Genomic DNA, 24,752 nt, shown 5'->3' on the forward strand with positions numbered 1-24,752 from the left:
GTCTCCCTCTCTCTCTGCCCCTTCACCCCTGCCTCAAAAATAAATAAATAAACATTAAAAATAATAAGAAACGTGTCATACTTTGGGAAAAATAACATCCAGTTAAGTGCTAGTTTATATGCCACACGTTCATGTAAATACTGCTAATATTTCTAGTTACACTTGTTGAAGAGCATTAACATTACAGTGTAGTTCATCTTCACTAAATGGACCATCCTGGTTCATTTTCGCCAACAGTTGTTACCTTACTATCTGGAAACTGTACGGGCTTCTGGTATGGATTAAACCCTAACGTTAAATGCAAACCAACAGTTGAGGTCTTTAGTTTTTTAGGAATCCATTCCATATTATTGTTTCATCTTGGATTCTTACCCTGTACTTCTGCCACAAGGTACTGAAGGTTCGAAAAAAACGAACAAACCTGTCAAAATGATTCTGCAAAATCTTTCCTTTTTAAAAAATATTTTGGGGAGAGCACAAGTGGGTAAGGGGGCAGAGAGAGGGGGACAGGATCAGAAGCAGGCTCTGCACTGACAGGGTGACAGCAGTGAGCCTGATGCGGGGCTCGAACTCACCAACAGTGAGATCATGACCTGAGTTGAAGTCGGACGCTCAACCGACTGAGCCACTCAGGTGCCCCACTGCAAAATCTTTCTGAAATGACCCAGAGAAGGATATCAATTGGTGTTCACCGGTACCTCTGTATAGAAACTGTGACTTCCTGGAATTCTACAAATACCCATTGCAGCCATACGCTGAGGGAATTGATGCCAAATGTTCAGCAGGATTTTTGACGTGTCCCAGATCGGTTTATTCATTAGTGTGAAAGAACTGCCTTAACCTCACAAAAGAGATGCAATTCAGGTTCAGTATCATGGGTGGCAAGTTCAAGTTAGGGAACAAAGGTACCACATGGAGCCCTGTGAACTCCACCGAAAGCAGCCTCTGGAAAAAGAAGCCCCAAGATGGGGATACTGCTGTTGGCTGATGGCTCTAACAGCCCCATAAGCCTTTTCATGTCCAGGTCACCCCAGGACTGAGTACATGTATGAAAAAGACTCTTACTGTGATCCTTCCTCTTTAAAATAGCATCTTGGGAGGCGCCTGGGTGGCTCAGTCAGTTGAGCGTCCGACATCGGCTCAGGTCATGATCTCATCATCCGTGAGTTCAAGCCCCACGTCGGGCTCTGTGCTGACAGCTCAGAGCCTGGAGCCTGCTTCGGATTCTGTGTCTCCCTCTCTCTCTAACCCTCCCCTGCCCATGCTCTGTCTCTCTGTCTCAAAAATAAATAAACATTAAAAAATAAATAAAATAAATAAATAAAATAAAATAGCATCTTGGGCCCCGGGTGGCTCGGTCAGTTCAGCGTCTTCAGCTCAGGGCATGATCTCGCGGTTCGTGGGTTTGAGCCCCGTGTTGAGCTCTGTGCTGACCGCGCAGAGCCTGCTTCGGAACTTCTGTCTCCCCCTCTCTTTGCCCCTCCCCTGCTTGTGTATTCTCTCCCTCTCAATAATAAACATTTAAAAAATAGTAATAATAAGTAAAATAGCATCGTGGCCACTACCTCAACGTCGAGGATCTACCCATCCGCTCCTCGGTCACCTCAATCACCTGTTGTTGCTGCCTGGAGTCCTCACCATCAGCTCCCCGTGGAGGTGTACATCCACGGCCAGATTCTCCTGAAGGAATTTCTCCACCTCTGTGTCTGCTTTTGTTTATTTGTGCCTGATGATTCACACCACTGACGGTGAACACCAGCGTCCTGCTGGGGAAGGCAGTATGCTCTCTGGAAACTGCAGGGTTTGGGGATTCGTCGAGGTCTTCTGCTCCCACACCTGCTCCAGAAGCAAGGTGACCTGGTCAGAAGGGAGTGAGGGTCCTATTGGGGCACAAGCCAGAGTTTGGAGTCCTCTCCAACACTTCAACGTTGAGGCTTGTTTATATTTTTACCTATTAAAATTACTCTTCTCTGAACCTTTCTGCCCATTCAAATCTGGAAATGTCTAACCATCCAGAAGCTTCTGGCTGGCTCAGTTGGTAGAGAATGCAACTCTTGGTCCTGGGGTTGTGAGTTTGAGCCCCATGTTTGGTGAGGAGATTACTTTTAAAAAAAAAGAAAGAAAAGAAAAAGAAAAAAGAGGGGTGCCTAGGTGGCCCAGTCGGTTAAGAGTCCGACTCTTCATTTCAGCTCAGGTCGTGATTTCATGGTTTGTGAGTTCGAGCCCCAGGTCCAGTTCTGCGCTGACAGTGTGGAGCCTGCTTGGGATTCTCTCTCTCCTATTCTCTCTGCCCCTTCACCCACCCCTTCTCAAATTAAATAAATAAATAAGAAAGAAATGTCTATCCAAACTATTGCCAGGGATATATTCAGTTAATACTCTCACCAAACTGGCCATAATTCTTATGCTCAGGCTTTTTTTTTTTAATCTTTTTTTTAACATTTATTTATTTTTGAGACAGAGACACAGAGCGGGAGCAGGGGAGGGGCAGAGAGAGAGGGAGACCCAGACTCCGAAGCAGGCTCCAGGCTCTGAGCTGTCAGCACAGAGCCCGATGTCGGGCTCGAACTCACAAAGTGTGAGATTATGAGCTGAGCCGAAGTCAGATGCTTAACTGACTGAGCCACCCAGGTGCCACTCAGCCTAACTTCTTACTTGCTGGCTATGGGATCGATCCTATTAACCTTCCACCTACTAATAACCCTCCACCTCTCATGGCGATTTAAGTGTCATTCCTGTAAGACACAGTCGCTGTGATAAAATGAGTTTTTATAATCTCCAATATTCTGCAATATATCTCAGATCTTCAGGGGTAAAATGGCTTGAATTGGTTTGGATCGAAACATATTTGACTCCCACTCATGAAGTATGTGTGTAAGCAGTCGGTAGCAAACATAAATGACACACAACCACTATGTATAAGTAAGAAAATAAGCTAAGGGCAAATAAAGAATGTGAACATGGAGGGCTTCTTTGTGAATAATAATGATACAGTCCAGAGTGCCGTCTAGTATGAGTGTGTCAAATTTGTACTATGTCCGGAAGCATCCTCATTTTTGAAAAATTGTTCATGATGGGAACGTTTTAGTCATGCAGCTATAACATCACTAAAAATGGCTGAAAACTCCACATTCTTTTTGGTTTTTTTTGAAATGTCAAACATGTAATTCTTTAACTTTTTTTTAATGTTTTTATTTATTTTTGAAAGAGAGAGAAAGAGCATGGGCGGGGGAGGAGTAGAGAGAGGGGAGACACAGAATCAGAAGCAGGGTCCAGGCTCTGAGCTGTCAGCACAGAGCCCGATGCGGGGCTCGAACTCACAGACCGCGAGACATGACCTGAGCCAAAGTCTGGACGCTCAACCAACTGAACCACCCAGGCGCCCCTGAAAACTCCACATTCTTAATCAACTGCTGATGTAACTGCTGTGGGTTGCTATGAAGTTAGCAAAACAGTGTGATGTCTGAGGCAGCAATGTCATCATAATTACATGAGTGCGTTAGTGAAGTTCTAGATGAGAATTCTGTCCCTCCTGGAGGTGATGGCTTCGGGCAAGGACACATGTCCTATCTTACCTAAGCTTGCCAACAGCTGCACTGATGAGAGTTCATATAAGCCTTCTAATGAGTGAGGACCTGGGCGTTCTGGATTGAGGGGGTTTATTTCTTGTTTTGTTTGCAATCCCGGAGCTACAAAGATAAGGACAAACATTTTGTGCTTCCTTTGGCATCTGTATGGAAAACTTTGCGTCCCAGAGGGAAACAATGTATATGCATGCAGGGAGAAAGCAAGTCTGATCTGAGTGTAAAGCAGATACTAAATTCAGAAGCTGGTTTTTGTGGCCGGTCAGAGACTTCTTGTAGGCCTGGGGAAAATCATGGAGTCTGCTGCCTTTCCCCTTACTATCAGGTTAAATGAAAACTCAGAGCAAATTGTAAAGGACAGTGTGCAGTTGGAGGCTCAGATATCCAGCCCAGACTCTGGCTCTTGGTGATACTTGGAGATTTAGTGGGTTCATTATTAGATGAGCCTCAAACAGTGCCATAGCTCTGTGTCCTGAAGCTATGGGGATCCACACATCATGGGTGCAGCTATAATGCTAAAACAATTATATTTAACTCACAAGATATCCTTCCTTCCTGCCTTCCCAATCTCCAGGTGTGCTCCAAATGCTGGGGTTCATTTGCCACGATTTTCAGTAAAGCACGGGATGATCCCAAGACGTTATGTTATGCCTTGGAAAGAAAATATGAAATTCAGGAACATGAATCTGAAGGTATTTTCCTCTAAATGTTCATAATAAAAAAATATATAGTTATAGTATAATTTAATATATCTATGAATAGACATATCTATAACTATACAAAAGCTATTTTTTAAGCTTATTTATTTATTTTGAGAGAGAGTGGGAGAGGGGCAGAGATGGAGAGAGAGAGAGAGAGAGAGAGAGAGAGAGGGAGAGAGAGAATCCCAAGCAGGCTCCACGCTGTCTGCACAGAGCCCAACAAGGGACTCAAACTCACAAACCCTGAGATCATGACCTGAGCCAAAATCAGGAGTCAGACACTTAACCAATGGAACCACCCAGGCACCCCTACAAAAGCTATTTTTAAATTCATATTTATTTTTTCTAACTTTATAAGGAATAATACAGAAATATACATTTTTTAAATGCACAGTGTGATGACTTAATAAACATACACACTGTGGAATCATTACCAGGCTCAAGATAATTAACACATTCATCACCTCACATAGTTAACTCTTTTTTTCTCCTGGTGAACATAAGAGCCACTCTCTGCAACTTTCAAGTATGCAATACTGTGTTATTAACAGTATTCAGTTACCATGCTGAAAAGAGATCCTCAGACCTTCTTATTCTTATAAGGGAAAGTTTGTGCCCTTTGACTTGTGTCTCCCCACTCCCCCTCCCTCCTGGCAACCACCATTCTCCTGTCTGACAAAAACTATTCATGTGAACTTGTAAGGAAGAGTTAAATAGCATTATCTATTCAAATAACCCAAAGATGAACTTAAAATAGATATTCCAAAAGGTTTCAGAGCTCTCTACCTTTCTGTCCACATAATGCCAACTCACAGTTAAGAACGGACTTAATTAGGGGCGCCTGGGTGGCTCAGTCGGTTGAGCATCCGACTTCAGCTCAGGTCCTGATCTCACTGTGCAGACGGCTCAGAGCCTGGAGCCTGCTTCCGATTCTGTGTCTCCCCCGCTCTCTCTGTCCCTCCCCCACTCAAGCGCTGTCTGTCTCTGTCTCTCAAAAACTAATAAACATTAAAGAAAATTAAAAAAAAAAAAAAAAAAAACCGGACCTAATTAATATTAATGAAGTATGTCATTAATATTAAAGCTGTGGTACAGAGCATGCATTTTTAAAGCTTTACTGCATATGTGGGTTGAGAGCTACAGGAACAGTTTGGCTAGATTTACAGATAAGACTCACTGCCCATTCACTGCTGCTATTCAGTATTTTCAAAGCATTTTCCAAATTCAGATGAGCTGATCACTTGTGAAAAGATAAGTTGTTTCTTTGAAGGGGAATAGAATCTATTGTAATAATCAGACTATAATAGGAGACTTCAAATTAGGATTCCTAGGGGCGCCTGGGTGGCTCAGTTAGTTGGGTGTCCAACTTCAGCTCAGGTCGGGATCTCGCGGTTTGTGAGTTCAAGCCCCACGTTGGACTCTGTACGGACGGCTCAGAGCCTGGGGCCTGCTTCAGATTCTGTGTCTCCCTCTCTCTCTGCCTCTCCCCTACTCGCACTCTCTCTCAAAAATAAATAAGCATTTTTAAAAATGACCATTTTATATTTGAGAAAATTGAGTCTCACAGCAGGGCAAATGACTTGTACACGGTCATAAGCAGTGAGTAAGTAAGTACATAAGTAGTCAGCGGTCCACCCTGCTCTTGTGGATGGTCCAGACACCAGCCAGAGAGCATGCTTTAAAAAAAAGGCGGGGATGGGGGCGCCTGGGTGGCTCAGTCGGTTAAGTGTCCGACTTCAGCTCAGGTCATGATCTCGCGGTCCGTGAGTTCAAGCCCCGCGTCGGGCTCTGTGCTGACCGCTCAGAGCCTGGAGCCTGTTTCGGATTCTGTGTCTCCCTCTCTCTGACCCTCCCCCGTTCATGCTCTGTCTCTCTCTGTCTGTCTCAAAAATAAATAAACGTTAAAAAAAAAAAAAAAAAGGCGGGGATGTTATGTTGCTCTGTCCCTCAGACCTTCCTCCTTAGCGGGGTTTAGTTAGAAAAACTATCGGGGAATCTCCATCTTCATCTAATAAAGTGCTGTTTGGTGTGAATTATAGCTGATTTTCCCCCCTTAGCACGCAGAAGTGTGTGGGATCCACGCTGGCCCTTTCGAAGACTCTCTGTTTTTGAATCACAGCGAAAGGCTTTGTCATGGGGAAGATCGAAAAGTTGTCTTAAAGAAAGACCCACCAGAAATAAAAATTGCAGATATGCCTCTACATTCACCACTCTCCAAATACCAAAGCACTGTGATTTCCCACGGCGTCAGGAGGCGTCTGGTCTGATGAAAGAATAAAGTGCCGAGGTGTTTCAATCTCAATCTCTTCCTTTCCCCATAAATGTTGAAGGCCATCGTACAATTGTATTTCACCTACAGGTTCCATTTGTTTAAAGGCTATAAGTCAGTTGTACATTTTATACATTACGAAAGCTTTTTTTTAAATGTTGATTTATTTTTGAGAGAGGAAGAAAGCATGCGAACGAGGAAGGGGCAGAGAGAGAGGGAGACAGAGGATCCCAAGCGGGCTCTGTGCTGAGAGCAGAGAGCTCAACGTGGGGCTTGAACTCACGAACCGTGAGATCATGACCTGAGCTGAAGTCGGACCTTCTGACCCACCCAAGAGCCTGTCTACTTTATAAAGGCTTTTGAAAGGAGATAGGCTCTGCGAACATCTAAGATAAAGTGGGGAGGCAAGGCAAACTCTCCCTGAAATTAATTTCACGCCAAATACTGAAGAACCCGAGGATGCGTCCAATCCAACCATCTATCCCCACCGTGTTCCTCTTTGTCTTGTCCTCACCCCTTCGTTGTTCATCCCCTCCAAAACTCAGCCTCAGAGGAGCCAAGCTGAAACAAAGTGGCAGGACGTGGGATTGTTGTGCCTACTTTTCCGACTGCCCCAACGCCATGTTCCTGCCCCACCTCGCCAACACACTTCCCCCCACCAAGTCTCTGCATCCTGGTAACTCATCACCATGGTAACTGGCAGTGTTTGGCAGATAACCTCTTTGATACACCGCATGAGTTTCTATTGGTTCACTGTATCTAAGTATCAATTTCCTGTAGCAAAGAATGGATAAACATAATTTAAAAACGTAAAGACGACCATATGCAAATGGTACACCACTGTGGAAGACGGTGTAGTGGTTCCTCAGGCAGTTAAACATAGAAGAATTACCTCATGATCCAGCATTTCCACCTCTGGGTATATGCCTAAAAGAATTGAAGGCAGGGGGGCACGCGGCTGGCCCAGTCTGTAGATCTTTCAACTCTTAATCTTGGGGTTGTGTGTTTGAGCCCCACATTGGGTGTAGAGATAACTTTAAAAAGTCTTAAAGGGGCGGCTGGGTGGCTCAGTCACTTATGCATCTGGCTTCGGCTCAGGTCATGATCTTGTGGTTTGTGAGTCCCAGCCCTGCATCAGGCTCTGCGTTGACAGCTCAGAGTCTGGAACCTGCTTCCGATTGTGTATCTTTCTCTCTCTCTCTCTCTCTCTGCCCCTCTCTTGTTCACACTCTGTCTCTCTCTCTCAAAAATAAACGTTAAAAAAAATTATTTTTAAGTCTTTAAAAAAAGAGAGAATTGGGATGCCTGGGTGGCTCAGTCGGTTAGGCTCCTGACTCTTGATTTTGGCTCAGGTCATTATCTCCTGGTTGGTGAGTTCGAGCCCCACATCAGTCTCCATGCTGAGACAGTATGGAGCCTGCTTGGGATTCCCTCTATGCCCCCTTCCGTGTTCTCTCTCTCTCTCTCTTTCTCAAAATAAGCTAAATAAGTTTAAAAAAAAAAAAAGAATTGAAAGCAGGGACTCAAACAGGTATTTGTCTGTCAATGTTCATAGTAGTAGTATTCACAGTAGCCAAAACAGGGAAATAATTTAAATGTCCACTAACAGATGAATATATAAATAAAATGCAGTATATGCATGCAATGGAATATTACTCAGCCACGAAATGTAGTAAAAATTTGATACATACTACAACATGGAGGAATCTTGAAAACATGCTAATGAATAAGCCAGACACAAAAGGACAAACATTGTATAATTTCTCTTGTATGAGATACCTAGATACCTAGAATAGTCAAATTCCTAGAGAAAGGAAGAAATAGCAGTCCCAAAGGCTACAGAGGAGGAGAGAATAGGCTGTCTAATGAGTACAGAGTTTCAGTTTGACATGGTGAAAAAGGTCTGGAAGTGGACGGTTGCACAACAAGGTGAACGTAGTTACTGCCACTGAATTGTACATTTTACCGCAAACTTTTTAAAGATTTTCTTTTTACTTTATTGTTTAAAGTTTACTTACTCATTGCTAAATGTTTTTATTTTTATTTTTTAATGGCTTTATTTGTTTTTGAGAGACAGCGTGGGCAGGGGAGGGGCAGAGAGAGAAGGGACAGAGGATCTGAAGTGGGCTGTGTGCTGAAAGCAGGGAGCCCAATGTGGGGCTTGAACCTGTGAACCATGAGATCATGACCTGAGCTGAAGTCAGACATTCAACTGACTGAGCCACCCAGGCACTACTTATTTTTCATTGAGACAGAGAGAGAGAACAAGCAGGACAGGAGCAGAGAGAGGAGAGAGAATCCCGAGCAGGATCCAATCTGACAACGTGGCTCAGTCCCACGAACCGTGAGATCCTGACCTAAGCCGAAATCAAGAGTTGGACGCTTAACTGACTGAGTCACTCAGACGTCCCAAGATTTCCTTTACGTTTTTCAGTAATCTCTACACCCAGTGTTGGGCTTGAACCCACAACCCTGAGATCAAGAGTCGCATGTTATGCCAAGTGAGCCAGCCAGGTGCCCTGTACCTCAGTTTTTTTAAAAAAGATCATAGTGAGTCTAAACTATGCTTCATTCAGGCAGTGTTCATATCTGATTACCATATGAAGGAAATTATCATAAAAAAGGATATAGATGTCCACTTAGGACCAACTTAAAGATCAGTAAAGTAAATATATATATAAAGTAAATATATATATACATATAATGAAGATAAAGTAAATATATATGTATACCAGATATTAAAAAATTATTAAAGAAGAGAATTTAGGTGATACAAAAAACTCTAATACTTTAGGTGGATTGCCTTCCCTGAGAACTACAGAATGGGACAGAAGGCAAGAAGCTTGTATAGGATAAAGAATAAGAAACAAGGGGGGGGGGGCGCCTGGGTGGCTCAGTCAGCTAAGCATCTGACTTCAGCTCAGGTCAGCTCAGATCATGATCTCACAGTTCGTGAGTTCGAGGCCCGCATCGGGCTCTATGCTGACAGCTCGGAGCCTGGAGCCTGCTTTGGATTCTCTGTCTCCCTTTGCCCCTCCGTCTCTCTCTGCCCCTCCCCTGCATGTGATCTCTCTGTCTCAAAAATAAACATTAAAAAAAAAAAAAAAGAATAAGAAATAAGGAAGTAAGTATATAATCCATGGTTGGCTTGGCCTTGAGGATTGACTGGATATACTGTGTTTCTGACCAGGAAGAGCATTTCCGTGTGCTGACATGACATCCTGGACAGGAACAGTTCCATCCTGGACAAGAAATCTCTGGGATTTCCAAAGTCAAAAATGCCAGTTGATGTGTTTTTCACGTACTGAGAACATTGGTGATCATACTTGATCTTTACTAGTTAGCTTCCTGGCGGGCCAAGGGGCCACCAAGAGCAGGTCTGGCAGAGGAGAGTCCCGCAAAGAAATTGAGCAGCAGCTGGAATGTGGCCAGCACCCTGCTCACCATGCTGTGTGTGTGTCAGTGCACTGACTGGGGCCCTGGCCATATAGACACCAGTATAAAAGTACTCACCGTTGGGCGCGTGGGTGGCTCAGTGGGTTAAGCGTCCGAGTTCCACTCAGGTCATGATCTCACGGTTCGTGGGTTCCAGCCCCGTGTGGGCGCTCTATGCTGACAGCTCGGAGCCGGGAACCTGCTTCAGATTCTGGGTCTCCCTCTCTCTCTGCCCCTCCCCCACTCAGGCTCTGTCTCCCTCAAATAAATAAACATTAAAAAAAAAAAAAGAATATGGAAAAAGAAGTGTGATAAAACACTGAATGAAAAAACCCGGATTTACCCAGTTTTGCGCATAAAAGAGAATGTATGTCACCGGAGAACAATGCCGGAAGCCAGTGGATCAAAATGTTTATAATGTAATTTCTGGATGGTCGAGTTATGAATGAGTCTTATTTACATCCTTATGCCTTTATAAATTATCTGCACACACTGCTCCCCGTGTGTGGGATCAGCCCTCTCCCTGCTCTGCTTGTCAGAATTCCTCACTTAATGCCATTGTCAACTCTTTCACTAAACCTATTTCATATTCCATCTTTTCCTTCGCCACTTCTTCCCACCCTAACTTTTTTCAGGTCAGTTCTCAGCCGAAGACTTCTGCTTCTTGACCAGAAGAGGTCTCCGTTGCATTGCCCAAGAACAAAAATTTATTATTTTTAATTGAATTGAATTGAATTTTATATTCCACGCTTATTTATTTTTGAGAGAGAAAGAGAGAGGTAGAGAGCATGAGCAGGGGAGGGCAGAAAGAGAGGGGCACAGAGCCTCTGATCTGATCTGATCTGAAGCACGCTTTGCACTGAAAGCAGAGAGCCGGATGTGGGGCTCGAACTCAAAACCATGAGATCATGACCTGAGCCAAAATCAAGAGCCAGATGCTTAACCAACTGAGCCAGCCAGGTGCCCCCCAAAAACAGTTTTTAAAAAAAAAAATTTTTTTCAAGGTTTATTTATTTTTGGGACAGAGAGAGACAGAGCATGAACGGGGGAGGGGCAGAGAGAGAGGGAGACAAAGAATCGGAAACAGGCTCCAGGCTCTGAGCCATCAGCCCAGAGCCCGACGCGGGGCTCGAACTCACGGACCGCGAGATCGTGACCTGGCTGAAGTCGGACGCTTAACCGGCTGCGCCACCCAGGCGCCCCCAAAAACAGTTTTTTAAAAAATATTTAATTAAGGAAAGTTTTGCCTTTACCTGTTGAAGGTATGGTGTTACAGAAGTTCGAGAGAAAAGTTTTTCAGTGCCTCTGTACCTAACAAATTACCCAACAGTATTTTATCAACAAAGGGGAGTTTGAACCCTTAGGACTACCCCCGTTAGTACCTAGCACTTTATAGAGTCACAAACGAATTTCATCTGATATGTAAAAAATTGAAAGTAGAAAAAGAGAAAACAAGGAAGAATGTATTGAAACAGGAAAACATAGCTTTTCGAGGGACAAATTAAAAACCATCAGTGAAGGGCTTCAGAGAGTATGGGCTTTATAGTTAGGCTGAAGTGGGTAAAATTTTGACTCCACTGTTTACTGTGTGGCTTGAAGCAAGCTTCATATACCCAACGCCTCTCCCTCACTTTCCCATCTGAAAAATGGGGCTAGCGATAGCTAATTCAGAACGTGGTTGTGTATAGTTTATTACATAACATGTAAACTGCTTGGCATATTCTTAGGCCTGTGGATGGGCATATGGGTTAGGTTACCAGTCAAATTTTAGCCATACCATGGCTGACTTAGTTACAAAGTAGCTTTTTCGGAGAGGAAGAATATAGTGAATTCAGGAAATAGTAAGTCCTTGAAAATGAGAAGAGGAACATTTTTCTTTCTTTCTTTTAAAGTTAAAAAAATTTTTTTGATATAATTTATTGTCAAATTGGCTTACATACAACACCCAGTGCTCATCCCAACAAGTGCCCTCCTCAGTGCCCATCACCCATTTTCCCCTCTCCCCCACCCCCTCCATCCCCCCTCAGTTTGTTCTCTGTATTTTAAGCATCTCTTATGGTTTGCCTCCCTCTCTCTGTAACTATTTTTCCCCTTTCCCTTCCCCCATGGTCTTCTGTTAAGTTTCTCAAGATCCACATATGAGTGAAAACATATGATACCTGTCCTTCTCTGACTTATTTCAATTTAAAGTTTATTTTAAGAGAGAGAATGTGCGCATGCACAGAGGTGTGCACATGAGTGAGTTGGGGAGGGGCAGAGAGGGAGAGAGCGAATCCCAAGCAGGCTCTGCACCATCAGCTCAGCGCTGGAAGTGGGGCTCGAACTCACCAACCACCAGATCATGACCTGAGCTGAAGTCCAACGCTTAACCAACTGAGCCACCCAGGCACCCCAAGAACGGGAACATTTTTCCTCTGCCATTTTGGCTTCAAATATTCCTGCCTAAGAGAAAACCAAAAAATTGACATCTCTAGTCTCTTTTACAGGCTAGGCTGGAATTTCTACTCCAAGCTGCCTGTTTCAAACAACTGTCTCGCTAAGAGTCTCAAATTCATCAGATGAACTCATCTTCCCGCTCTTTTCTTCCTTTCAGACCTGCTTTTTTTTCCCTCCTGACTTGCATATTCCTAAAATTATCTACTATTGGTAGATACCATCAATTAATAATGCCCCACATTCTCAGTTTTCTGGGTCTCAGAAATCACTTTGGACTTTTTGTGCTCCCTTCTCTGACAAAACCGTTCAATCACATCTGTCCTTGCAGGTGGACAGGGGTGGAGACACAGCTATCCCTGTAGGGAGCTACTCTCCACCTTGCACCAAGTTATTTGTACTCTCCTGATCTGCTCTCTGCCCCCTCTCTCACCTTCCCCCATAGATATTTGGGGGCAGCTCAGTCCGTCCCGCATGCCGCTACTAGAGTAATTTTGCTAACGCCCTCTGTGCTACCTTCATTCTCCTGCTCAAAAATCATTCGTAGAAAGTTCCAGAGTCGGATGGTGGTGTTGGTTGCACGACAATGTGAATTACTCAATGCCACTGCCAATATACACTTTAACAAGGTTAGAATGGTAAGTTTTCTGGTATGTCTGCTTTACCACACATACACACAATACACGCACAAAAACCCGTCAATGATCCAAAGATGAGAGCATAGTGTTATATAAGGGCCATCACCATCCAAGCCCAGTCATCTTCATTGGGACAGTGTCTGGCATCCAGGACAGTGAAAGGGGCATTGGTGGTTATCTTACTGCCCATGACACGCATACTACCACCCCCACATGCTTGCCTTCACTGTGCTTTCTTTTTTTTTTTTTTAAATTTTTTATGTTTATTTATTTTTGAAGGAGAGAGACAGAGCGTGAGTGGGGGAGGGGCAGAGAGAGAAGGAGACCCAGAATCATAAACAGGCTCCAGGTTCTGAGCTACCAGCACAGAGCCTGACATGGAGCTCGAACCATGAACCGTGAGACCATGACCTGAGCCAAAAGCAAATGCTTAACCGACTGAGCCACCCGGGCGCCCCCTCACTGTCCTTTCTTGGAGATCACTTCCCTCCATGGTCACTGGGCATGGCCTGTGCTTTGTCCTCAGTTTGGCCTCTTTTCCCCCACCTCAACCTCTCTAATATTACCATGCACTGATCTATGCATTCAAAGTACAGCTCAACCCTGTTTTGTCCACGAAGCGTTCAGTCTTCCATCTGTCATGTTGGAAGTAATCCTCCCTTTTTCTGGGCTCCCGTGGCACTTTTATATTGCTATTCTGCCTGTATAAATCCTCTGAAATTCTGAGACCATTCCTTAATCCTCCTGATATTTCCCCTTGCTTTGACTTTGGTGCTTGGCACAGAGGAGACTTTTCAGTGAATGTTTATTGAATGGCTGAGGCAAGAGACATAAGGAGGAATTGGAAAGGGCACCTGGGATCTTTGGAGAGCTTTGCACCATGCCTGACTCTAAGCACCCAACGCCTGATAACTGCCCCAAAGTATTCAAAGTATGTGGTTTCATGCAATACATTTTATTTTGCTATTTTTTGGAATATTGGTTTTTTCTGCTTCATCTCAGCCACGAAATTCCAAATAATGAAATTTCATGTTAATTGTGGGGCCAAAATGGAGTGGATTCACAGTTGATCTTCCTTAGATTCCCATAACACCTACTGTAGGAAAGGAATACTCTGTATTTCTCATTCTACATACACATTGGGTGCCCTGACAGTTCTTTACTATTGAATGGTCTAAGGACATAATTTGTAAGATAGTCAACAAATGTTGATACAATTGTACACATCTATTCGTCATTATCTTTTCAATAAACTGTTGCTGAACAATATTTTACCTTCCAGGAAAGTAACCTTGGAAGAATGTGTGCTTATGCATAATATAACTTTGCCTCAGGCCAGAAGTTAGTATTATGTCTCGGTCTCCATTGTAAAGATACAACTTCATTGTAAATGATTTGTCTGGGTTAATAGTGGACTCTGGACTTCCTAACTGTAGTGGAAAAGAGGACCTTTAAAAAAATTTTTTTAATGTTTATTTTTGAAAGAGAGAGGGACAGAGTGTGAGCAGGGGAGGCACAGAGAGAGAGGCAGACACAGAATCTGAAGCAGGCTCCAGGCTCTGAGCTGTCAGCACAGAGCCTGATACGGGGCTTGAACTCACAAGCTGTGAGATCATGACCTGAGCCAAAGTCAGATGCTTAACTGACTAAGCCACCCAGGCACCCCAAAGAGGACCATTTTTACATAAGGAAAAAATTTAACTTACGTGGCAAGAAAACAAAACCACAAAACAAAGAGCTTTGATCACAACTGAGGACTGGACCCTTTATCTAATACAAATGTGAATTCTTTATTTCAGAAAACAGCGTTTTCTCACAAAGACCTTAAAATGTTCCAACCAGGGGTGCCTGGATGGCTCAGTTGGTTAGGTGTCCAACTCTTGATCTCAGCTTAGGTCTTGATCTCAGGGTCATGAGTTCAAGCCCCACAATGGGCTCTGCACTGGGCATGAACCCTGCTTAAAACAAAATATTCTAACCAACTATCATAACTTCAAAAATGTAGTTCATTTTTTTTAAAAAGGATTAATCACAAGTGAACTGGACTTACTCTTTTCACAGACATTTTTGCTTTAAGTTTTAAGGAGAGAATAGGGGACACAGGTTGACAACTGAATGTAGATGGAGTGAAGTAAGATTAAGTATGATTAGTGTCTTTTATTCAGTTTCCCACATTCATTCATGCACTTTTGTTTTTGTTCATCAAACATTTATTGAGCATATATAAGGTGTCAGATACTTAATCTGGGGAATGAATTTCAAGTTTCTGGTTTATTTCTTTTTTTTAATTTTTTAAGGTTTATTTTTAAGAGAGACAGAGAGAGACAGAGTGCGACTTGGGAAGGGGCAGAGAAAGAGGGAGACACAGAATCTGAAGCAGGCTCCAGGCTCTGAGCTGTCAGCACAGAGCCTGACATGGGGCTTGAACCCACGAACCATGAGATCATGACCTGAGCTGAAGTCGGACGTTTAACCGACTGAGCCACCCAGGCAACTCTCTGGTCTATTTCTATAAGGAATTGTATTCTGTAATGGTTCTTGAAATTTAGTGTACATCAGAATTGCCTGGAAATTTTATTAAAGCACAGATTTATGGGCCCCATATCCAGAGATTCTAATTCAGTAGGTCTGAGATGGGGCCCAAGAATTTGCATTTATTTATACATTTATTTATTCATTTATTTATTTGCTTTTTTATTTTGAGAGAGAGAGAGAGAGAAAGAAAGAAAGAGAAAACAAGCAGGGGAGGGACAGAGAGAAAGACAGAATCCCAAGCAGGCTCCACGCCATCAGGGCAGAGCCCGATGCGGGGCTCAATCTCACAAACTATGAGATCATGACCTGAGCTGAGATTAAGACTCAGACACTCAATGAACTGAGCCACGCAGGCAGTCCAAGAATTTGCATTTTTAACACACTGCCAGGTGAGGTTTATGTGTAGACCAGACTCTAAGTAACAGTGCATCTTTGTAGAAAGGGCTGCTATGCAAAAAGCCTACTGTGGCCAGTCCTTCCTTAAACGTGATAGTTTGTCCAAAGGTATTCCAAGCCACAGCCCCCACAGCTAATACAGACTTAGAGAATTTGGCCTATGGGTAAGTGGTGTTCACTCCCTAGAAGCAGTGATGATGTTTCTGCTGCTGCTACTTCAGGGCATTTACCATCAGGAAGCATTCTGATGGATAGGTGTTAGTGCCATATGGTGTGTAAGTTATTGTCATTACCATCCCTTCCTAGAGAGTTCAGACCTGTCTTTTGAAAATAGGACGTACTAGGAACAGTGAGAGAAGAGCCATCCTTCCCCACCAGATACGGAGTGCTGAGTCTTGAGTACTGGACCAGAAGCTGGTCATGGACAGTATATTCTGGGGCAAACAGAGACAACATTGACTTGAAGAACTTGAAGGGAGCAAAGATGGCTTAAACTGGATATGAAAGCACTAACCATAAAGGGAATATTGAAATGTTGGACTTCATTAAAATTAAAAACTTATTTTCATGGGGCACCTGGGTGGCTCAGTGGGTTGAGTGTCCAACTTCAGCTCAGGTCATGATCTTGCGGTTCGTGAGGTCGAGCCCTACGTTGGGCTCTGGGCTGACAGCTCAGAGCCTGGAGCTGGCTTCGGATTCTGTGTCCTCCTCTTTCTCTGGCCCTCCCCTGCTCATGCTCTGTCTCTCAAAAAATAAATAAATCGGTTTTAAAAAATTAAAAAAAAACTTTTCATCATAAGACTCCATTAAGAGAGTGGACAAGGAGAGAGTCACAGATTGGTAGAAAATGAAATACATAAATCCGAAGACCTCCATTCAGAAAGTGTAAAGAGCTTCTTCAAATAATAGGAAACAGATGAGTGTAGGGAAGGACATTTTTAACTTTTTTCACGTATCTTCCCAGGTTCTTCTTCTGGGCCCCTGTAAAGTAGACTGACAAAGGACTGATTAAAAAGAGAAAAACAAACAGAAGTTTGTTACTACATGCAACATGCATACAAATGGGAGTATGCAGTGATGAGTAACTCAAAACAATGTTAGAACTTGAGTTTTATAGCATCTTAACAAAAGAATCATAATTTTGTAGAGAGTTGACAAAACAAAAGGGCTTTGAACTTACAGAGGTTGCAGATTGAAGAGGGTGGTATTTGGAGAAACCATTGGTAGATAAGGGCCAATTTAACAAGATTTGTTATACAGAGGGGGTGCCTGGGTGGCTCAGTCTGTTAGCATCCAACTCAGTTTGAGTCATGATTTCATGGTCGGTGGGTTCGAGCCCCGCCTCGGGCTCTGTGCTGACAGCTTGGAGCCTGCAGCCTGCTTCAGATTCTGTGTGTCCCTCTCTCCCTGCCCCACCCCCGCTGGTTCTCTCTCTCTCTCTTTCAAAAATAAACATTTAAAAAATTAAAAAAAAAAAGATTTGCTATATAGATTCCTCTGGGCTGATAAGGGTGTAGAATTGTCTCTGATGATTAACTTCTGTTTTCCTTGGTAGAGATGGAAGTTGGGGACAACTTCACAAGTGGATTTCCTGCATTGCCTGGGTGGTTCAGTCGATTAAGCATCTGACTCTTGATTGTGGCTCAGGTCATGATCTCATGGTTTGTGGGATCCAGTCCAATGAGGCTCCACAGTGATAGCACAGGATCCTGCATGGCACTCGCTCTCTCCCTCTCTCTCTGTCCCTCCCCTCTTCATCCCCCCCTCAAATAAATAAATAAACTTAAAAAAAACCACAACAAATGATTTCCTGTTTTAGGCAAGTAGTGGGAAGGCAGAGAGCTTTTCTTGTATCTGCATCTTCTCAATTGCCCTTAGCTCAAAATAATCCTTATGCCAAACTGACATATCTGGGAATGGCATATTCTGCTACCCTTAATAAGCAATTCATTTTTTTAAATGGACCAAAGACAAACAGGTGTTAAACAAAAGGGAGTCTTCTCTGCTCTCTGGCAGCGTGAGGAAAAAGCATGCTCTTAATTCTCTACAAACTTCTCGTCTCCTCTGGCAAGTCTTGGGCAAATCACACGCACACACGCACGCACACTGTCTCTCTTTTCTGTTAATACGTTTCTATTTTGACATTATCGAGGCTCACAAGAATTTGTAAAAATAGGACAAAGAGTTCCCGTGCATTCTTTACTCGGCTTCCACGATGATAGTATCTTATATAACCATAGTAATTGGTCAAAACCAGGAAAATGGTTTTGTTAAAACACTATTAATTCAGGTGTAGAGATATAGAGTTTATTTGGACTTCACCAGTTCTTAGATGCACTCTTTTTGGGGGGGCGGGGAGGAGTATATAGCTCTGTGAAATGTTATCAAAAGTATAGATTCAACTCACCATCATGACCCACTAGCACGCAGGGCGGTTTCATTACCACAAAGAAACTCTCTCACGTCACCTATTGATAGTCACATCTTTCCCTTGGATCTACTACTATTGATCTGTGTTCCAACACTATAATTTTGTCACTTCATGAATGTCATAGTAATAGAATCCTACAGTATGCAACCCTTTGACATCGGCTTTTCTAAGTGTAATGCTGTTGAGATCCATCCAATGTTTTGCACGTATCAGTAGTTTATTGTTCTTTACTGCTGAAGAGTATTCCACCATATGGATCTACCATAATTTGTTTGTCCATTCTTCCAGTAACTGTCCTTTGACTTGCATGCTGGAGGGTCCCCAGAGCACTTACAAGTCCAGGGCTTCATTAGGAAGGACTCACAAAACTCAGTGTATAATTATTCTCACGGCTGTGATTTACTACAATAGAAAGACAGAAGCGACCAACATCAGCGAGGGGAGAAGGCACATGGTGTGAAGTCCAGGGACAGTTGGCATCAGCTTCCAGGAGTCTTCTTTCTGTGGAGTCACCTAGAACATGCTTGATTCCCCCAGCAATGAGTTGTGAGTATTCTGTTCTTTGGTTGCTCGGAATAACAAACTTGTTCATCCTTTTGGTCTTCCTGGGGAGTTAAAATAATTATGGGCAACCACAGCAAGGCTCGTTGCCATCCTGATATTGGAAGGCAAAGATCATGGTTGCCCTGGAATCTTCCTGAACAATTGCATGTGCATTTTATCCTGATTGCTAGGTGACCTGTCCTTGACTCATGCTACCTTTCAGAGGAGAGAGAAGCTTTAGAGAGTGAAAGGAATCAGGACAAATTCCAGGAGTGTTACCCAAAATTGGGTTTGCCACTTGATGAGTGTAGAGCCAAAAGATACAATCTCAGCAAGGAATAGGAAAAGGAAGGGTTTGGGTTCACCAGTAAGTAAAGGAGAACACCAGACATCTTTCCCAAAGCAGCATCCCCCCGAACAACACAACTGGGGAAGTTTTAAGCTAAAGTTGCATATAGATTCACAAAGGAACTTGCACAATGGAGAATGCAGCATGGAAATGGGGCAAAAGTCATTTTAAGGTGTCTGAGTCCAGGTCAAGGTCACGGTTCTTACATTCTTTCATGTGATGGCTGGCAGCCTAAAATGACGTTTTAAAAATTTTTTTTAATGTTTATTTAGTTTTGAGAGAGACACAGAGTGTGGGCAGAGGAGGAGCACAGAGCGAGGGAGACACAGAATCCAAAGCAGGCTCCAGGCACAGCACAGAGCCTGATGCGGGGCTTAAACCCATGAGCCATGAGATTATGACCTGAGCCGAAGTTGGACACTTAACCAACTGAGCCACCCAAGTGCCCCTAAAATGACTTGTCTCGTTGCAAGAAAGCTTCTTTTTCTGGGCACCCCTAACTGTTTCTGCTTACAGGAGATGCAGAGGGTTTGAATCATGGGTGAGATGTGAGCAGATAAGTACTGGAAAGAAGTTTCTACATGTGGGGAAATATGAACAGAGGCAACAAGGAAGGAAAAAGCCATTGTGTTTGCAGGATGGTGAGAACATCCTGGGCAGAGCAGGAGTTTTCTCTTGGGAAATAAAAGAAGGTAATCGTAGGAAAAGGGATTCAGCTTATTGAGGACTTTAAATCGTCAAACGAGTGAGTAAAACAGATTACTGTAGAGAGTTATGTTAATGATCAAAATAGGGTTTTAGAAAAATGAATCTGTCACTAGTTCCAAGGATGGATGGGAGATTAAGAGAATAAGGACATTTGTTTGGAAATACATCCAGGTGAGAAGGCCCAGATTAGGATCAAAGCAATGTGCATGGAAAATAGGGGGCTCCCTCTTGACAGATTATTATTAGTGTGAATCATGTGCACAAGAGAGGCTTGTGCACGTGGAGACAGGATAGACCTGTACAGGAAGAGTTTCGTTGCACTTAGTAGTTACCTTTATAAATGAGGTCGGTAAGGCAGTATTAGGGAGAGCCATTTTAACCTCCACAAAAAGTTGTAAAATTAAAAAACAGATAATAACACAGAGAGGAAAACAGGTCATACAGAGAGGAAAAAAAATCAACATGTGGTATAGGAAGCAGCAAAAAGTGCATTTTTTAATGGTGAAGTATTTTTTTTAAAAGCCATGTAGTGTGACTAATCTGTTCCCTTTCAGAGATGGTTCATTTAAGTACAGCTTCATTAGGAAGGAATAGATAAGGCACCCAAGGTCAAGATCCGACCCGCTTTGTTACCTTATGAAAATTCATGAAGGGGGAGATATCTAAGATCTGATGCATTGGAAAAAAATGTCTGAGGTGATGTGTGAGTGTGCGTTTTTAATGAAAGCGGGAAAAACCTTTCTTAAGGTTTATTTTATTTTTGAGACAGAGAGAGACAGAGCATGAACGGCGGAGGGGCAGAGAAAGAGGGAGACACAGAATCGGAAGCAGCCTCCAGGCTCTGAGCCATCAGCCCAGAGCCCGACGCAGGGCTCGAACTCCCGGACCGCGAGATCGTGACCTGAGCTGAAGTCGACGCTTAACCGACTGAGCCACCCAGGCGCCCCAGGAAAAGCCTCTCTAACGGTGTTGCTAGCTCCGATTTCCTCATTGAGAATCACTCAGCTGTCACTTCTCCAGTTATTAAAAAGAAGTCATTCCTGGAGCGCGTTATTTATTTATCAGAAAACAAGTAAGTTACCACCACGCTTCAGAGATAGAACGTGTCTCAAGGAAGCAGTAATCAGAGTAAAAATCCTTTGTCCAGCTGCTCTGGGAGACGTGCAAGCACCGTCTCTCCCTTCCCCACGTCTGTCACCACACTCTGCTCACATGGGGCTTCTTTCTGTATTTCAAACATGCCAACTTGGCCCCCATCTCAGAACTACCTGGGATGCTCTTCCCAAGAGCTTCACACGGCTCACTCCTTCTCATTATTCAGTTTTTAAAGAGACAATCCTCTGTTTTTTTCTTTCTTTCTTTCTTTCTTTTTTTAGTTTATTTATTTTGAGAGACAGAAACAGTGTGATTGGGGGAGGGGCAGAGAGAGAGAGGGAGAGAGGGAAAATCCCAAGCAGGCTCCGCCCTGTCAGCATGGAGCCCCATAGGGGTCTCAAACTCACGAAACCGTGAGATCATGACCTGAGCCAAAATCAAGAATCGGATGCTTAACCGACTGAGCCATCTAGGCGCCCCATAAAGTGATTCTCCTCTTCTTTTTTTTTTTTTTTTGTGTGTGTGTGTGTGTGTGTGTATAACTCTCCTCTTCTTAGGGAGGTACAGTGGATGCTGTTGGGTGGTCTGCCCATATCCCTCTTAACGGGCTGTGTGTTCATTCCCCCAGATGCCGTGGGTGTTGGCTGTTCAAGGCTCAGGGCTTTGTTCTTTTATGAAAGATTGCCCCTGGCTGACAGGAGTCTCCTCACCTAGTGATGGTCCTGGAGACGATGGCCGAAGATTACATCCTCCCACCCAGGGGAGGGACGTGGCCAAGTGATGGAGGGACACCAGCCTCCTCACCTCTGGGTGGGACAGCTTTTTGGTGCAGTTCACGATTCAGGGCTTCCCATGGGATCAGGCTGAGACTAGACTCCTTCCTAAGGACGTGTAATTGCCAAACTTCATCCCCTGCTGTATGCTACTTTTCCCACTCTCCTTAAGATCACTGAAACGGGAATTCCCACCCTTGGCTCTGTTCACCGGGAACATAATCTAAGATAGTTGGTGCAGAAGTGGTCCTGGAAGTGGAGTAGATCTAGAATTTGGGATTGGGAAAATCAACCACTAGATGGCAGTGTGAAACCCCATCATTGTCAGTGGGTAAAAAACGTTAGCCTTTAACTTGCTGGAGCGGGCCTTAGCTGAGATTTTTACCTGTAGCGACTGGGACAAAATACAGGTGGAAGAGAATGCGTTCAATTGTACAAGGATGCTGGCATTTAACATGTTTGGGGAAAACAGGGGAGGCTTGGGACACAGGACTGCTTGTATTATTTTTGCAACTTATGAGTCTGTAGTTATTTCAAAATCAAAAGTTAAAAATAAAAAGCAAGCAGGGCGCTGGGTGGCCCAGTTGGTTAAGAGTCCAACTCTTAGTTTCGGCTCAGGTCATGATCTCACGGTGTGTGAGTTCGAGCCCCACATTGGGCTCCGTGCCGATAGCACAGAGCCTGCTTGGGATTCTCTGTCTCCCTCTCTCTCTGCCCCTCCTCCACTCACTCTCTCTGCCTCTCTCTCAAAAATAAATAAATAAAACTTTAAAAAAAAATTAAAAAATAAAAATAAATTAAAAGCAAGGAAATAAACTGCCGTAATGTGAAAACAATACTGTATCATAGGTGAAATGGTGGGTGTCTGTAGCATCCTCAAGGAGGTAAGAGATACAGAGACAATAGTTCCCACGTAACTGCCATGCAATTCAATAGCTTGTCCCCTCCGAAAAGTAAATGAATTGTGGCCCATGACTTGGATTACCAGAAACTCAAGCAAATAGCAGCCCCAATCAAAGTTGCTTGACTGAATGTGGTACTTTTACTAAAACAAATTAATATAGCTTTTGGTATGTGGTGTGGCAAATACTTCTTTTCTATGCCCATCAGAAAGGTGGGTCAGAAAGAGTTGGCATTTACAAGGAATGGATCATAGTATACACCTGCAACTTTGCCTCAGGCTGATTTTATTGCACCTAGGCTCTGTCATAATGTAATCCAAAGGGACCTCGATCATGTGGATGGTCCACAGAATATCACACTGGTCAGTCATATCGATAGCATGTTAAGTGAATCTGATAAGAAGGAAATGGCAAGTGGTCGGGAATGCTGGTAAGACACAAGCCCTTCAGGGGCTGGAAGATAAAAACTAAAAAGACGGAGAAGTCTGCCACAAAATAAACATTTTTTTTTTTTAAGCTTGATTATTTATTTTGAGAGAGGGAGTGAGAGCGACTGGTGGAGGGGCAGAGAGAGGGAGAATCCCGAGCAGGCTCCACACTGTCAGCACAGACCCCGATGTGGGCCTCGAACTCATGGACTGTGAGATCATGACCTGAGCCAAAATCAAGTCAGTCGTTTCACCGACTGAGCTACCCAGGCGCCCCCACAAAGCAAACATTTTTAGAGGCACAGCGTTCTGGGGCTTACCAGGACATCTTTTCTCTGCTAAAGGATAAGAAATTGCACCTTGTGCCTCTTGCCACTAAAAAAGGCACAGAACATACAGGCATTTTGGAGGCAGTATTTATGACATCTGGGAAACACCGCTCTGGTCTAGCACCAGTTTAACTGGGACTCAGACCAGAAGAGAGCTCTGTCGTGGATCCAGGTTAGAGCATAAGAAACAGTGCTGCCTGGGCCATATGACCCAAAGGATTCTAGGGTACGAGGTTGATGCGTGGTAAATAAAAATGCTGTGTGAAATACTCAGGAAGCCCAAATGTGACTGTTGCAGGGTACTTGGGCAAGGCCATGCCACCTGCAGCAGAGAACTATGCGCTTCTCTGAGCAGCTTCAAATGGGAGCTTCTGACACACCGTTGGGACCTGGAAGAGACTCTTAATTACGAGACATCAGGCAATTATGCAATGAGAGCTGCCCACCCTGGGCGAAGCTTGTTCCGACATAAGACCGGGGACCCCAGCAGCATTCCATTATAACATGGAAACAGCGTGTCTCGAGACAGGACTCACGCAGGTCCCCAAGTTGCAGGTAAGCCGTACCAACGAGTACTTCAGATGGCACACCTCTCGCTTCTCTTACGTGGACTTTTCCTTAAGCTCATAGCTCCTTGAAGTTTCCCCAAGACCAATGGATGGAGGAGGACAAATCCTCATCTTGGCATGTTAACACGGGTTGAAAATAGACAGCCACTACAGCCCATCTGGGCTAAAAGACGGGGGTGGAAACAAATTCTGCCAGCGGGTATCTGCTTTGGTGCTCCCGGTCACCTACTCTGTATGGAGAGAAAATGGCCCCCCAAAAGTTTATGTGGAAATTCACGGGCAGGGGCAAACGGCCTGGCGGGTCAGGTAGTGGCCTAGCAAAGAGCAAGATTAGAAAATCACGAAGGAGCACCTGGGTGGCTCAGCTGGTTAAGCCTCCAACTCTTGGTTTCAGCTCAGGTCCGTGATCTTGTGGTTTGTGGATTGGGGTCCTGCATTGGGCTCCACACTGACAGTGCAGAGCCTGCTCGGGATTCTCTCTCTCCTTCTCTCTGCCCTTCCCTCATTCATGCTCTCTCTAAATAAACAAACAAACTTAAAAAAAAAAATCATGAAGAAGTAGGTCTAGAGGCAAGCATGTGAATGAATCAGCGGGAGGAGGCGAGAAGTGCTAGCGAATGTTCAGCAGATCTTG

At 43.9% G+C, this 24,752-nt stretch overlaps 1 protein-coding gene across 1 annotated transcript; it reads left to right on the forward strand.

Annotated features, from left to right (window-relative positions):
- Nucleotides 1–3,352: 3,352 nt before the first annotated feature.
- TEX43 (testis expressed 43) lies at nucleotides 3,353–6,581 on the forward strand. Its single transcript, XM_015067373.3, has 3 exons — nucleotides 3,353–3,627; nucleotides 4,159–4,276; nucleotides 6,343–6,581. Exons 1-3 carry the CDS (start codon nucleotides 3,515–3,517, stop codon nucleotides 6,550–6,552), a joined length of 441 nt encoding a protein of 146 aa, XP_014922859.1. The 5' UTR covers nucleotides 3,353–3,514; the 3' UTR covers nucleotides 6,553–6,581.
- Nucleotides 6,582–24,752: the final 18,171 nt, after the last annotated feature.

This window comes from Acinonyx jubatus, chromosome A1 (assembly GCF_027475565.1).
Source record: "Acinonyx jubatus isolate Ajub_Pintada_27869175 chromosome A1, VMU_Ajub_asm_v1.0, whole genome shotgun sequence".
In the NCBI taxonomy this organism is placed as follows: Eukaryota; Metazoa; Chordata; class Mammalia; order Carnivora; family Felidae; genus Acinonyx; species Acinonyx jubatus.

Coding starts and splice junctions, on each gene's coding strand:
- TEX43 (XM_015067373.3), top strand. CDS start 3,515: ATGAGAATTCTGTCCCTCCTGGAGGTGATGGCTTCGGGCAAGGACACA. Junction 3,628..4,158: donor TCATATAAGCCTTCTAATGA/GTGAGGACCTGG, acceptor CCCAATCTCCAG/GTGTGCTCCAAATGCTGGGG. Junction 4,277..6,342: donor TCAGGAACATGAATCTGAAG/GTATTTTCCTCT, acceptor TTCCCCCCTTAG/CACGCAGAAGTGTGTGGGAT.